This window comes from Homalodisca vitripennis, unplaced genomic scaffold (assembly GCF_021130785.1).
Source record: "Homalodisca vitripennis isolate AUS2020 unplaced genomic scaffold, UT_GWSS_2.1 ScUCBcl_579;HRSCAF=2902, whole genome shotgun sequence".
Taxonomy (NCBI): domain Eukaryota; kingdom Metazoa; phylum Arthropoda; class Insecta; order Hemiptera; family Cicadellidae; genus Homalodisca; species Homalodisca vitripennis.
Window position 1 is genome coordinate 44,032 of NW_025776711.1, and position 16,617 is coordinate 60,648.

Sequence of the window (16,617 nt, forward strand, 5' to 3'; positions counted from 1 at the left end):
TTATCTCCCAGAGGTAGCAAGTGTACAGAAACGATGTGCTCAGAAAAACTGCAAAATGAAGTCACGCGTGTACTGTATTCAGTGCAATATTTGCTTATGTCTCATTGAGGGTAGAAATTGTTTTAGAAAACATCATTCTGCTTAGTAATTTTAGAACTAAGAATTAAAAAAACTATTGTGTTCTGCTCTATTAATACTGTACTCTTAAGCCCCCCACAGACTGACGAGCATGTTCGCGAGCATGCTCGTGACGGTGTTGGCGGCGAACATGCTCGCCCGTGTGTGGGGTCGACGAGCATTCCAACCGGCGAGCATGTTGGGCTCGGCGCTCGGCTCGTCGGAACAGGCGAGCCGAGCGCCGAGCCCAACATGCTCGGCCGTCTGTGGTGACGACCAACATGTTCGCGAGCATGCTCGCCGGTCACCCTCAGCTGGAAGTCTCGGTGTCATGTGGTCAGTGGGAATTGTTGGTGGGAATTGTTGTTATTTCGGTTGGCAACACTGATGTTTGTCAGTCGGAGCGTCGGAGGGCGGGAGAAAGAGGTCAGTGTGCTGTAGGCTATTGTTCTTGTTGAGGAAGTGGTGGCGAAGTGTAGCTTGTGCGGTTATAGTGCAGTATTGGTGATTTTTTATTTGTCTAGTTGACAATATGTCGTTCAGCGATAACAAACCATTTTGGACTGAATTTATAGAACTGTATAGGGAACAGCGGTGTTTGTGGGACGTGAAAAGTCCAAATTATTGTAACAAACATTTACGAAAGGAAAGTTTTGACGTGTTAATAGATAAATGTAAGGAAGTATTTGTGAAAGCTGATGAGAAGTTCGTCAAAGCGAAAATTGACTCTTTGCGTGCGTCGTTTCGACGAGAACTAAAAAAATTAAATGCCTCGAAAAGCACAGGGAAGGGACTTGACGAAGTGTATGAACCATCATTGTGGTATTTCGAGTTACTTATGTTTACAACAGATGTGGAAACGGCGAGGAAAGGTTTATCTTCGCTGCAAAAGATAGTTGCCCCGCCCGAAGATTCAGAAGATAACACTGAGATGACGGACGAAAACGTAAGTTGTAGTTTAGTTTAGTTTAAGTTGTAGTGTAGGGCAATTAAATTCATAAAGTAACATTTGAACTACTTTATTATTTTATTGACAATGTCAGATTTGACTCAAATAATTTTACAAACAAAAACTGAAACATATACTTACCAAGAAAGTACAACCAACTGTAGTAAAATGTGCATATATTTATAGTTAAACACATATTAAAAGCAAAGCACATCGTCATTATTTTCCATTTCAATTATTTAGAGTGGACCATTAAAGAGGTAATGCATTGGGTTACCCTTGGCTACAACATATACATTACGCCCATCTGTTGTTTATTTTAGAATGTATAACATTAGCGGCGATTTATCATGCGCTCTTGAAACTCTACTTGTCCCTCGTTGTTGTAGAAGTCCCTGTAGTATTTTCGGATTGGTTCAGCCAGTGATGTTTCTTTCCCGGACCGATTGCGTTGCTTCATGCCTAAAAGTTGGCGAACATTCTTCCTCCATTCGCCTTCAGTGAGAACTGCAGTTTCCGTGTTTTCCCAGTCTACCGAACTAGGCGTCAAATAAGTTGAGCTTTTCCTTCGTAAATAATTGTGGAGTGCGCAGCAAGCTAAAATAATAACTTCAGTGGTTTCCAAGCTCGTCCTGATTGTTGTTTGCAATACTTGGAACCTATTTGCTAAAATGCCGAAGGCATTTTCAACAACTCTTCTTCCACGGCAAATACGATAGTTGAAAATCCTTTCATCGTGGGTGATTCCCTTATTAGGGTATGGCTTCATTAGGTTTTCTTTTAAGGGGAAAGCTTCATCTCCCAAAAAACAAAAGGTAAACATACATCTCTGTTGTTTGGAAAGGTCGTTGGTGATGGCAAATTCAACTGGCCGTTTTCCAACTGTTGCCCAAAATCGGTTTCAAAGAGAACTCCCCCGTCAGACACCCGTCCATTCACTCCACAATTTACGTACATAAATTCATAGTTTGCGTTTACCACAGCCAATAATACAACGCTGAAGAAACCTTTGTAATTGAAGAAATACGAACCACTTCCAGGAGGTTGAAGGATGGCAATATGCTTTCCATCAAGAGCCCCCACGCAGTTTTCTACTTGCCAGTATTTTTTAAAATCTGTAGCAATATTCATCCAGTCGCTTTCATTCTCAGGCAACTGAAAAAGAAAAAAATATATACTACTATGTTTTGAAGATGTGTCGTTATAAGTGTACTATTTCCATTGTTCTTTCACAGGAGGCCGAGAACTCGCCCAGTATCCTGGCCAGTCCAGACGGAGGTTCATCCACCCCTGCTACGCCTACTAGTTCGCTCTCACAAACACCTGCTCAGAACATCAGATCACAAACATCAGACTCCGCGAGCAATGTACAACGGCGCCAGCGTAAAAGAAAAAATGTCTCGGAGTATGATCGAAAGAAAGAATCATTTTTGGACGTAGCAACCAACGCTTTGAATCAACATGTTAATGAAAATCAAGCATTTGGGAACAGTATCGCCTTCCAGCTGGAAGACATGGATAGACGCCAAAAGATATTTGCACAAAAACTTATTTCAGATGCACTTTTTCATGGTAAATTAGGACATTTAAATGAAAACTCAGTCATTCACTTAAACAACATACAGAACCCTGACAATTACGGACCAAATTGTTCACGTGGATTCGCTAATGTACAACCTACCACTTATCAATTCCAGGAATACAATTACGGGCAACAGAACTACCCTTTTCCCCAGCGATACTTACCACCACAACCACAACAACAACAGGCCGCAAACAATGCAATGTTTGTCAATGAATCTACTGCCGCCAAGGGGTCTACTACCACTGAAGTAGATGAAGAAAATTTAGGACAGTTCTTAAAATTCAACTAAAGTTCACAACCAATTACTTATTGAACGTCAATTTTAATGTTATAGTTCATATTGAGTAATACTATTTCTTTTTTTAAGTTGTTTCAATAAATTTGCTTATTAAACTTTGTTTTAAGTCATTTTACTTGCACCCGTTTCACCGTTTTACTCAACTGATCACTTCGATAGTTATTAGGCCTTGTATTATTAGCTGCATTTCAATTCGTATACGGTATAAGATTTAAAAACAAATGTTAAACTTACGTGCAGGTATTCCTCACGTAGAGCATTATAAATTGCAGTGCAGGTTTCTGGTATGATTTTTCCCAGCGACTGAGGCGAAATGGCGCAGCTAAACTTTAGGTTTTCATAGGTTCTGCCACTTGCTAAAAACTGAAGTGTCGCTGCAAGGCGCTCTTTACAGCTGATCGGCTCCCTCAAAATACTATTCTGTTTCACAATATCTGGAGAAATACGTCTAAGAATGTCTTCGAAACAATCTTCAGTCATCCTCAGGTAATTTTTATAATCATTTGGTTCATTTGATGCTAATTCTTGCACCATATTTTACGTACCTTGCGTTTTTTCTCCTCCAAACAAACGAAACCCCCACAAAGGGCCACCACAGCGTTTGCATCCATTTCGCACCCGCACTGCAAAACTTGACTATCACACCGTAGAGAAGCAACAGTACTGAGCGGCGACGGCGAGCATGTTCGCGAGCATGTCCGGTCGTGTGTGGGCAACGCCGAGCATGTTCGCGAGCATGTACGCCAGCATGCTCGCGAACATGCTCGTCAGTCTGTGGGGGGCTTTACATCTAACGTATCTAATTTATATAAATAAAAAGAAAGTTTTCTTTTGCGGAGTCTTATAATTATTGACATTTACTTGAGTAGAGACCGAGGTGCCTTGTACAAGGACATCTAGAAACGGATTAAAACAGGTGTCAATATTTTTTAAAACTATTTTTTGTGTTAACCATCGGTATTTAGAACACTCATTACAACTTCAAAAATTTTAAATTAGCACTTTTTTTCTTAGGACTCAAGGGTCGTCAACAAGATGTCCCTTGTACAAGGCATTTAGGTTTTACCTCCAACTTGTGACAAATATTCTTAGGACTCAATGAGTACAAAAATAGTACCTCAGACAAGGTACTTAGGCCGGCCACACACGTAACGGTATACCGTACGTTTAGCTCAGTTGAGAGATGGCGAGCCAACAAGATGAAGATGATATGATAGCTTTAGTCGGATTGTGTGTGGTTTTAAACAGTAAGAAGAAGAAGAAGAAGTTTAAACGTAAAATGTGGAGTAAAAAGTGGCTTACTAAAAGAAATGAATACACTCATACAAGATTATTGAAAGACTTGGGTGGTGAGCCTTCAGACTTCCGTAATTATTTGCGGATGGATGAAGACGCCTATGAACAGCTGTTGTTACTCGTGACTCCATTAGTTGAAAAGAAAGACACGGTTATGAGGAAATCGATTTCTCCCCATGAGAGATTAACTGCGACTTTGAGGTTCCTTGCAACGGGCCGATCGTACGAGTGTCTCAAGTATTCTACGTTGATATCACCACAAGCTCTAGGCAAAATAATTCCAGAGACGTGTGAAGCCATCTATAAAGTGCTGAAAAACGTCTATTTACAGGTACGTCAAGCCATATTGCACAGAATATTCTATTGATGTTCTAAATGTAAAGGTAGGTTAAAATTGAAATATACACATGCTATTAAACATTTCTACTTTATTTCATAGCAACGTTACAGTTTTTAAAGGGAATGTTTAACTGAGTACAGAGACATGATATTTGATAGTGGGTAGAACATAAAAAAGAACTGTTTGGTAAAACAAAAATGTTTATTAGTGACATTGAATATAAATAAAGAAACAAAACAGACTATTGATTTTTGTCATAATTAGCAAAGTAATCTGCCATTGATTGATGAGGTGGAATAACGTCATTGCTAACAAATTCAGCTGTTGAAGTTTGTTGTGGATATTGGCCATAAGATACAGCTGCTACAGGACTCGTTGTGCTACTACTTGACCCAGGGGTGTTGGTCAAAGATTCGTAGTTGTACGAGCCAGTATTAGGTACGTCAAACGTACTCATTTCAGCCTCAAAAAGGAGGTAGTTGATTCTTTTTTCTACGATCAAAGCCTGGCGTTTCTCTAATGCCCTAATTCGCATTGCAATGGATTTGCCCATTATATCATATCTGTCGTCTTGGCGTGATGGTTTTTGAAAGTGGTCTCTGACTGAGACTAAGACACCAGTAAGTTGTCAAGTCTTCAACTTTCTTTTTTTTGGCCAATATTAAGGTCGGAAATAAGGAGGTAGGCTTGAGTTGGGTCTTGGGACCACAGGCGAAGGGACCTCGCTATTGATTGATGTTTATCTGCTCGGTGTTGTAGCTGCTTCACCAATGTCCTCCTGAAAAAAAATATTTATGTACTAGGTGTACCCATCCAATTTTTACACAACAAAATACTCTTTTTTACATTGGTTTGGAAATTGTCGATTTAATGGTTTATCCTTGATTTTGAAACCCATAATTTAAACATTGTTTACTCACGTTGAGAACAGTTGTTATGAATTTAATTTTGTTCCAGTTTCCTAACACCACTGAGAAATGGAAAGTGATTGCTGAACAGTTTGAAGAGAAATGGAATTTTCCCCACTGCCTCGGTGCCATGGACGGCAAACATATAGACATAGTTCCTCCGGCGGATTCCGGATCATATTATTACAACTATAAAGGCAGACACAGTATGGTACTTTTTGCAATAGTGGATGCTAAATATCGGTTCCTTTTAGTGGATTTTGGGACCAATGGGCGTGTTTCTGACGGAGGTGTTCTTCAAAATACTAAGTTTTATGAAAAGTTACAGAGTGATGAACTTAAGATCCCAAAACCATGCAATGTTACTGAACATTTCAAAGAGGTGCCTTACGTGTTTGTGGTAGATGACGCATTTCCCCTGTCAATTAACATGATGAAACCTTTCATACAAGCACAACTAGATTCAGCTGTAAAAGAAATCTACAACTACCGAGTTTCAAGGGCAAGGCACGTTGTCGAGAATGGGATTGGAATACTAGCCTCCAGATTTCGCATATCGTTGCCGTTCATGCAAAATGTTGTATGTAAAAAAGTGTACTTTTCAGGAAACAAAAAAAACATGATAACTTTTTACGTAATATAACTATGTGGTTTGTAATAAATAAATGTATGTTTAAAATGATATTGGTTAAGCTCAAATATATATAAATGTAATATAACCATTTTTCTTAAGTTTAAGTGAACATACGACTTTTTGCAGTTTAAAATCATTTATTCGGGCTAACATAACGTATTTTGCATTACAACATAGGACATTTTGCACTTAATGTAGACTTAAGTCAGACTTAAAACGAAACATAGGCCATTTTGCTTTGAAACATAGAAATTATTTTGTGAATTATTAAGGTTTAAAAAAGAAAACAGATACATAGTTTTAAGAACAATACAGTTTTATCGATACTTACTACTCTACTAGAATTAGTACTTAAATGCACAAACAAACGTAATATTAAATAGAATAGGACACGTTGAGAAATGTTTAGTATTTTGGCCATATTTACAAATTTGATCTGCATTACATTTACTTAAAAAAATTATTGCAAGTTAAAACATTGCTATTTTACAAGTAAAACATGTCTGCATTGGCTTTTGTCATCGTTACACTCGTGGGGAAGTGTATCATAAAAATTATGGTAGTCCTCATTAATAACTTTTTTTAAATACTGCAAATCTTCAAACTTTCTTGTAGTAATTTTTATTGGCGACTTGTAAAGACTACATAAATTTTCAAAAGCAGTATGTGTTTTGGGTCGTCTTGGAAGGGTTTGCCAATTGTCTTCCAAATCGAGCTTGAAGTAAATGCAGCCTTTGAAATAGCGAAACGCACACACATCAGAGACTATGGGATCACCTTTCTTCATGCCAGGCCGCACACTAGTGTAGTAGCCATTTGAAAAGTCAATAAAATCAGTGTACTTCAGTACAACAACATTAAACTCTGTTGGTTTGCTCCTTGCTTCTCGAATCGATCTGACATAGTCAAAGGGCACGTAAAACTCCTTTCCTTTAATTTTTTTCTCGATCTTACTATGGACCGAATCTACCTCCATTTGTGTATGTCCTACTTCAAGGTATTTTTGACATATTGTTGCTTTATTAACATTTGAAAGGTGAAGTAGTGCATTTGAGACCTTCTCGCACCTATTCTGATACCCGCACCCATCTGACCAAATTATGATTTCAGAAAGGTTTTTTGCACAAATTTCTTTTTGTAAGAATTTGTACAGAATGGAAGCAAACACATCACTTTCTAAGCTACCATTGGCCTCATGCCACAAAAAACAATTTACTTCTGCATTTTTCATATTATAAATTGTATAATTATGCAGTTTTAGATTAGTTTTGTAGTATGCAGAAGAACTCATTATGTTAGGTAATAAAAGAACGGCTTGAACATCAACTGTGTAAACGCCCAATGATTCGTTACTTAATGCTCTTTCCTTATCTTTCTCCTTTTCTGCCCTGGATTTCTCTTTTTTATTTTGATGTATTTTGAATTCTTTATCAGACACAGTTCCTAGTTTATGCTTAATGCATGTTTCACATTGGTCTTTTTTGGGTTGGTAGAGATCAATGTTAAGCTTATACATAACCCTAGAAAATACTGACCAACTAGCACTTCTACTGTTGTCAACGCAAAAATTTTGCTTGTATTCCTTGAAGAGCGCTACTTTACTTTCCCATACTGGTTCAAGGTAAAGTTTTTGGCTTGAGGCCCTGCAGTAGTGGGACTCCATCTTTGGGAGACTATGGAAGAACTCTTCTACCGAGCGAGACTTAACATCCTCTGAACCTCGCTTCTTCTTAGATTTTGCAACAGGAATGACAGGATTATTAACATTTAATGGTTCAAAATTGTATTCCTCTAACTCAGTATTATCATGTGACAGTTCACGAAGCCATGACTGAACACTTCTTTCACCCACATCCAATGTGTGTAAAAACATTTTCTTGCAAACATTAATACGCATGTTGTCTTTGATTAGATGATATTTGTATGTTACATTTCTTTTAGTTGAGTCAGTCAGAATAGATGTTTTACGTCTTTTAGTAATTTTCTTTCTTTCTATCAAAGAGGAGATGTAGGCTTTTCTACCAGACCAATCATTTAAAACTTTCCAAAAATATTTAAAGTTTTTCTCTCTGTCTTCCTCCTGCAGACTTGAACATGACAAAGAGTTGGTATTCTTACTACTCCACTTACACGTACAGCGACATTTCATTTTCCTACCTTCCTTGTCAACACTCAATGTAAACTTTCCATTATTATTTTTTAAGCCCTTGTAACTTTCTCCCCGCATCCTCTTTTCTTTGTTGACTTGTCTTTGCCATTGCTGTGGATTAGATAAACCTTTCCGACTTCTTTTACGTTTCTGTTTTATCCCTCTTATTTCTTGCCCTCGAGCTTCATTTCTATTTTCTTCTCCTTCTCTGTTTTCAACTACACTATCTTTATTAGTATTCAGTTGGGTATCGCCTGTTAATATTTGTTCAAAAACTACTGTTTCTTTTTCTGTGCTGCTTTCTGGTTCTTGTCCGATTTGCTGTTGTTTTTCATAGTGTGTTACTTCCTGAACTGCTACGTGTTTCAGCAGACTTACTTTATTAATTTTCTTCGATCTTCTTTTCTTTTTTGGTTCCTCATCACTGCTAGAAACCTCACCAAAGTCACTACTGGGAGCGTAGTTGTACTCATCTGAATCCGAAAATAAAGGACTGTCACTATCTGACAATTCTTTGTAGTTTACAATTTGGCAGAGTTTTGTTTTTACTGTATTTGAAGTGTTATTTTCAATATTGGTAGTAGGCTTAGGACTTACAAAATAAGTATGCTCATTAAGGTTTGTTGTACTGTTGTTGTCGATGTTCACAATACCAAACTCACGGTCCATGGATTGTCGAACCTCTGGTGAGACCTCATTTTCTGCCAACGCCAGTTCAACTAAGCGCCTGCCTCTGAGAGCCATAATTGATAATCTGAAAGAATACAACAGATGTAGCCTAATTACTGTAGTAAAATACTAATTAATTTTACTGAGAAAAAATGTAACTAGGGATAAATTATTATCTAATAGCCGAAAAATAAATATATTAACATTAAAACAGTATTTTAGGTATAGCCAAAATATAGTTGGTTACAAAATGATAAGCATAGTGAAACATTCAGAAATATTCAATTTTACTGATACTTTGATTTTATACGATACCGTTATGTCAGGATATGCCAACACCGCGACCAGTTATCTATAATAGTTCTAACTTAGGTCTCAATAGCGTTGTGAATTCATTACTCTCTAAAGTTTTTCCCCATATATATATTATCGTAATGTACTCTACAGTATCTAAGTTTCAGTTAGATATAAAGTCTTGATTAGCGCCTAAAACTTTTGATAAACTAATCTAATAAACATAAATCCTGCAACAATCAAACCCAACAAGGTAATATAATTTTATAATTCCTTATTAAACGTTTAATAAATTCAAGTACAGTTACAAAACTGTAGGCCTAAAATAAATATAATATTAGGCTTAGGCCTAGGATAAATAAGCCCAATATACTTAAATAGTATGTTAGATGTAACTGTAATATAATACAACATTAAGTAGTTTAAATTAAGATTTTAGAACTACATAATCATTTGATTCAAAAAGTCTTAAGTATGAAGTGAAACAAGCCTTTTGACAAGAAAAACTTACGACATTTTGCAGTAATAACATTAAACACTTAATAAAACAATTTACATAAGTTTGTAAGTAAATATAATAACGCCCCAACACATTGGCAACATTAAAATCCTATAAAGAATCCTTTTTCAAACCAAATCAAACTAAAAATTGTTTTTGTTGCAAAAATATTCAACAACCATAACCTCACTTTCACTGACAAATTACTTTTAGATGTCAAATCGAGCATTATTGTTATAATTTACAGTAAAAACATTAATATATCTGCCTAAAAACAAACCAGAACTTTTAACAAACAGCAGCTGAGTAAAAATAAGAAATTATACTTTATTTCACTTACCTATTATTATGTTAGAGCTGAGTTGCCAATCAATCAACAATCCAATGACAACATGAGACAATTTGCAGGAACAGGTGGCTTGACATGAAAACATATGGCATTTTGCATTTTGCTACAGCTCTTTTTCTATTGGTCAAAAACATATGACATTTTGACACAAGTTCCGGATAGTGAAGTCAAAACATATGATGCAATAAAAAAAAATGGAAATTTTAACATAAGACATTTTGCACGAACGGCAACGATATTCCATACTCAAATCAATTTGGAGCCAGAGATCATAGTAAAGGTAGTAATGGCAACATGTGCATTGCATAATTTCTTGATGCAAACACATCCTACCATTTACGCTCCACCAAACAGTACGTATCAAGAGAATGACGATGACGCTACTACTAATGCTGGGTTAGATACCAATGAATCGAATATGATTGCATTACAACGAGCGAGCTTAGGGAATGTAAATGTGGCCGCCAAAAATCTCAGAGAGGAGTTTGCTACCTACTTCGTCAATGAAGGCAAACTTTCATGGCAAGACCAAAGTGTTCTTCGAAAAAAAAAATTCAAGTTAAAGACTAAGTGAATCATTATGAAGTGAATATATATTTTTAGCTTAGTTGAGTCAATGACATTCACCAATCCATGTCATTACAATACATTAATACATATCAATTTTATCATAAAACTTGTTTTGTTTTATTCTACCATTCAACATTTAATCAACATATAATTTAACATTTAACTTGTAAATTAAAATGTAGTTCAAATAAATTGTTTAACTAGGTAATTGATCTGTCTGGTACTTACTTCCTCAATCTTGCTCCCATCTTCTTCCTCTAAATTCGACATAGATGCACTGGGAATGTCTTGATCACCAAGAAAATCGAACAAATTTAAGTACCACAATTTAGATACGTACACATTGTCGGCTGATGCACCAGACTTCATTGATATGTCCTTTTTTTCTCTTTACGCACATTGCTTCGCAAACTATTAATCTTTCTAATCACAGATTTCTTTGTTGCATCGGGTTCCAGTTCTTTCAACTTGAGCACAAGTTTCGCATAAGCTGCATCTCTCTTTTCGCGATCGTGATACTCTTTACTTTTTACCCGCCACAGGCACGGCTCGAGTTTATACATATCGATAAACTCTTCAATTACTTGGTTGCGTTTACGAGTCGACATCACTAGCACCAGTAGCCACAAGATAGTCCGCTAACTACAAAACACAAAGACAAAAGACACTCTCTTCACAGGAAGAAGCCTGAACTAAACAAAACTACTGCGCAGGCGACCGGACGTACTGACACACACGCTCAGGTCTAGGCATAGGCGTAATTTGGGGGTGGCAAGGGGTGGCAGTTGCCACCCCAGAATTGTGGAGCCCGGTATTTTGCCACCCCAGAATTTTGAAGTAAATGTCTAAATAATTTACATATAACTTACTTAAAACTGGAAAATACAAGTCTACCAATAGGGAACCTTTTAACTTTATCAATTCTCCATTAATTTTGCTTAGTTTAGCACAGAAAGATAGCACGTCTTTTAAAAACTTGTAAATCATAAACTTAAAATGAAATATTGGTGTAGTAGAATTTACGAAATGAAATAAGGAACATTAAATGCGTGAAGAGCGAGAATGAGCAATGTAGGCTGCTTCTCGTCTGCCGTCTGGAAACGGCAACTCTGTAATACACAGTTGGCGAGGGAGATTTGGCAACAGGGCACCTGTTGTAGTATATTGTCTTTACAGCTAGAAGCAGACAACGTCTGTCGTGTCGCCTGCCTACTTTAACCTTACTCCTCAGTAGATGTATTCGATTAGTGCAGTTGCAGTACGATGTGAATTACATTTCAAGTGAACCGTCGTATGATTGCATGGACTAAGAGATGGTAAGTTTGTTGACAAGAACATTGTCCGTAACATTCGCCTTCCGTTCGTTTGTGTCCCGTACTGAGCCAGAAAGCCTGGAAGTGTGAACTTTAACCGTAAAACTGTGCCGCCAAAATGTATAAAGTAAAAGGAGGACTAAGGACTCTTCTGGTCTCATACCAAATGAGACGTACTATGAACGCTACACACTAGTGATGAAGCTAGGGTTCTGGACAATAATTGGACATTGTATAAACTAGATTTCTACTGTGAAAGCTCCCTGTGAAGGAGTCGGAGTGAGGAGTCCTTACGTGGATGGTGCCAAAGATGACTGAGACGAGTCAGCGCCTTTTCCAGACCGACTTCAGAGGGAAATCTACAGGATGGCGTTCCTCGCACAACGACCACAGGACCAAAGAAGCGGGTGCTTGACCGTAGCTTCCCTTCAAGAAGGGGGTGTGTGACGACGGGGCCCATCTCCCGCCGTCTGAAGGAGAGGGGAGGCGTCAGTGAGTGTCACCTCTGGGTCATTCAGTGCAGTCGGGTCATCATCGAGGTGCGGAGCGCGCGGTAGCCACGGTCGAGAAGACAGCGGGCGCGGTGGCTTGAACTTTTAAATTAAATGAAGTCTTTGGAACATAAACTAAAATGTGAAAAAATACTAATGAAATTTTATTTTAAATGCTGAAGAGGTGGCCCGGGATAATTTAAATAAGGGCTCTTTGCAATATGGAAGTTTCAGGGCCCACAACATTTATAAAAGAAGGGACAACAAAATGCTTGACAAAATATGCACTTTAGGAGGTACAATTAAAACAATACAAAATGAAAGTTCAGATCAGCAAGAACAACATAATTATTTGAGCTTAGATAAATTTACCTACCTTGTTTGCTTCCTCTCTCTTAACAAAAAGAAACAAAAACTGTTGTCGATAATAAATGGCAGAAAATATTCACGCATTATTCTTGGTATTCTGTTGATTTACTTACTATATTTCTTAACCTATATTCGTGCAATACGGTCCTAACCTTTAAATTTATTCTATAAAACCCCAAAATACAAATATGCCTTTGCAAATGGCCAATGGCTTTAAAACTTATGTAAAACATTTGTAATTTGTTAAATTGGAGGTTAACGAAGCCCAGATTGGGGCAGAACTCTTCTATATTCCAAACCTTACTACGTCCTTAGTTTTAGGGATGGATATAATAAAGGAGTTAAATTTAGTTTATATAAACACACAGTCTTCAAAACGTGAAACGCGAAATGGCGTCAATGGTCCCAATATAAACTTAATCGCAAACTTGAGAGCAGATAAACACAAACGATTAGATTTATTTATACATAAGTAATCAGACAAGGATTTCTCGGCTATAATCACAAATCCAAGAAACTGTCGATTTCCCTCTGCTCAGCCTGAAACGCCCGAGCTCACAGTATGCTTCCCCGAAGGTCGTCAAACTGTAGTGACTGCATTGGACCCGATGCTTGAAGCCCTCAAAGAAGCCATCGATAGTTATTATGAGGGAACCGAATCCTCGGTTACTTTTTCTTATCCATCTGCTAATAAATTTAAAACCGCAGTATTTACCTCCAATATAACTGAGTTTATTTCATGCCATGAAATGGATGAATTAAAGAAGGAAAGTGGTCCAACGCCAAATACATTGTATCGAGATGTTAACATTCAAAAAGAAGCCTCCGCCGAGGATGACTTTGAGACGTTAAATATATCCGATGTGACGTTGTCGAGAGCATCTTCTCCATGCCTTTTAATTATGGAAGATTTTGAGTGGATAGACAGAGAACTAGGAAACAATTCCCTAGAAACGTCACCTAAGCCAAATGTAAATTTCATCACCAACTACAATACAATACAAGACGCGTATTCAATCCGGACAGCGCGTTTGTCCGAACAGATGTTCGAAAGCTCCCACCTGAATTGCGCTGAAAAATAATCATTTGTATATTTTAGTCACCAAGAAGGAAATCTTTTTATTTATTTATAACAGAAGAAACTATTGTGTTATTTCATTCCAAGGCAATTGAACTTCCTGCAGTGAAGTGTGTCTTTTTCTTAATTTTAAAATAGTTTATTTTTACTAGTTTTGTCAAAAGTATTATAAAAGGTTAGGCATTTTAAGTTTTGTTTTCATGTTTTCTTTTTAAGTGTTTTTTTTATTGTTTTATTTATCATGTATATAATTTACTACACACATTTTTGTGTTCAGAAGAAAAGAATGTTAGTTTGTTTATAAATTTTAGGTAAATAATTGCTTTGTCTAATTTAGTTTAAAGATCTTATTAATATGGTTTTACATTTTAAAATAGAAAATTGTTGAATTTAACTAAGAAGATGTTTATTTTTGTTCGTTTTGTCTTCTACCCGAAAGAGAGGGGTGTGATGTACTATAAAGTACACAGTATTTTTTTTATTATTTTGGTTCTTCCATTCAAGCTTTATCGTGGTATTGGTTTTACCGTCAACAATAAGTAACGGGATCCAGATCAAACAAGTTCGCCTCAGGTATCATGCCAAGACTTGTTCGACGCTTAACAGGTTGCGGCATGAACGATCACTTGCGCATGCGCTCCAACGTAAACTCGTAAGACGGACCGACCAGCAGAGGAGCTAGAGGTCAGTCTACAATTCCGATCACCACGATTAGAATTTAACCTCACTTCTTCCAAATTGTTCATGAGATACGGACATAACAAATACTTATTCCTATTGGTAATTTATTACTTTATGTACTACACTTATCATAATTAACCTTTCGTTCATATTCTGTATCGTTTTTATATGTTGTGCCACACGAAATTAACCTAAAACGTATTATTCTTGGTATTCTGTTGCTGTCTGAACAGGGACAGATACAGCTTCAGAGTAGGAAACTCCTTTTTTTGGAGTTGGGGCGACCCTCCTCCTGTACTCTTTACGCGCCTCGTTAAATCAAAGCTATTCGATAATCATAATTTTTAATATTTATTTTTCTTCTTTAAAGATATTACACTCTCTTGAGTATGCCGGATGTTTTCCCTTGCAATTGATGCATCGCGTCTCATTTTTGCACCCCTCCTCTTGGTGTCCTTCATCACCACAGCGGGAACATGTCTCCGGGTTCGAACACACTTTACTGGAGTGCCCGAACCTCTGACAGCGGAAACACCGCTGGGGGTTTTTAAAGTACGGCCGCACAGATAGAGACAAATATCCGGCTTTGATGGTTTCTGGTGGATGGGGTTTTGCAAATGTTATAATAAGACCCGGGGTAGGAACCTTTACCCCGTTTTCGGTCCGAACAATCCTGACCACATCAGTCACCATTTCGCACTGCAGCTCAACCTTTATTTCCTCTTCACTGCAGTCCATAAGGTCTCGACAGAAAACGATTCCCTTGGAAGAGTTCAGAGAGGCATGAGGCTGGACAGTAATCGCTACCTGGTCGAAAAAACTCGTCATTTTAAGTAACTTCTTGAATTGGATGCAATTTGCAGCCTCCACCAGGATAGTTCCATTCCTCAGCTTCCTTATAGATTTAGGTTGCCCTCCACAGGCTACTAAAGATTTGTGGATAAGGAACGGGCTCACCTTAGTAAAGGTTTTTCCACCTTCCTTATGACTTAGCACAAGAAATAAGGGAGTAGGAATATTTATCTCATCGTCGGTTTGATCTTTTTCCATTTTTCTTTGCTTGTTTTGATCGAGCTCACATTCTGAGTCAGACAACTGCTGTTTCTTCTCCAGATCACTTTGATCTCTTGTTACCACGCTTTGCCCTAGTTTTGGAGTGGTTTCGGTTTCCATAAGTATTTTCACCAGCGCATCGTGTGTAAGGGTGCAGGCCGAGATACACCGGGAACGGGCACGCCCTCGATAAAACTGGGTCCCGTGGGAGCCCAGGTTAATCTACCCCAGATCCCCGGGGCCCGGTGTTGACTCGTTTAACCAGGCTGGGTATACTCGCACAGCCTGGGCTCGCACGTTGCAGCAGGAGCTCCGGCACACCTGCTCAATACACACTTCCTGATCAAGGACATCGAAGTGGCTGGCTTCTGAACCAGTACTTGACTTACGCCTCGGCAGAGACAAGCTCACATCAGCTATCACCGACACCAGATAGGGCATCTAGTGCCGGCTTAAGCACTCCCAGTGAGCCATGCACTGGAACGGTCAGAGGACGGGTACTTATAAGACCCTGGAGGGGGATTTGGTAGGAATTAGGGAATGGTTAGGTGGGAAGAGGCAGTTTAACGTCATACCCAGGACGGGACACCAGATTATTATCGTTCTTCAAAATCATTTGTCTCCCAGTTATATGCCAGAAACTCGCCCACGCTATAAAAGCCTTTGAGGCTAGAATTTGTTTGAGGCAAGTCTTAGATACCCTGGGCATTTCTTGAATTTTGAGTGAGTTTGGCAGATTATTGAATAGTTCGAAGGCTACCGTCCTGTGCCTACCAGTACGGAGACTATTCCTGCCTCTGGTGTTGTGACTGTGAATGTCCCGGATCCACACAACAATGGCATTTAGACAAGCAAAATGACACAGTTTCAAGGATGTAGAGGTAAGGTAAAGTCAATATTTGCAACTCTTTAAACGCAGGTCTACACGACTCTCTTTTTTTTAGTTTGGTGATTATTCCGACAGCCTTTTGTTGA

At 38.1% G+C, this 16,617-nt stretch overlaps 4 protein-coding genes across 4 annotated transcripts; 1 reads left to right on the plus strand and 3 right to left on the minus strand.

Annotated features, from left to right (window-relative positions):
* Window positions 1-1,846: 1,846 nt before the first annotated feature.
* LOC124370855 lies at window positions 1,847-3,732 on the minus strand. The gene is made up of 2 exons (XM_046829158.1): window positions 3,184-3,732; window positions 1,847-2,221 (listed from the first exon to the last, which is right to left on the minus strand). The coding sequence occupies exons 1-2, from the start codon at window positions 3,481-3,483 to the stop codon at window positions 1,847-1,849; spliced, it is 675 nt and encodes a 224-aa protein (XP_046685114.1). The 5' UTR covers window positions 3,484-3,732.
* A 400-nt stretch (window positions 3,733-4,132) lies between these two features.
* Window positions 4,133-6,116, plus strand: LOC124370856. The gene is made up of 3 exons (XM_046829159.1): window positions 4,133-4,576; window positions 5,543-5,704; window positions 6,099-6,116. The coding sequence occupies exons 1-3, from the start codon at window positions 4,133-4,135 to the stop codon at window positions 6,114-6,116; spliced, it is 624 nt and encodes a 207-aa protein (XP_046685115.1).
* Window positions 6,117-6,392: 276 nt separating this feature from the next.
* Window positions 6,393-10,316, minus strand: LOC124370862. The gene is made up of 2 exons (XM_046829166.1): window positions 10,079-10,316; window positions 6,393-9,030 (listed from the first exon to the last, which is right to left on the minus strand). The coding sequence occupies exon 2, from the start codon at window positions 9,018-9,020 to the stop codon at window positions 6,609-6,611; it is 2,412 nt and encodes an 803-aa protein (XP_046685122.1). The 5' UTR covers window positions 9,021-9,030; window positions 10,079-10,316; the 3' UTR covers window positions 6,393-6,608.
* Window positions 10,317-14,940: 4,624 nt separating this feature from the next.
* LOC124370857 lies at window positions 14,941-15,762 on the minus strand. Its single transcript, XM_046829160.1, has one exon. The coding sequence runs from the start codon at window positions 15,760-15,762 to the stop codon at window positions 14,941-14,943; it is 822 nt and encodes a 273-aa protein (XP_046685116.1).
* Window positions 15,763-16,617: the final 855 nt, after the last annotated feature.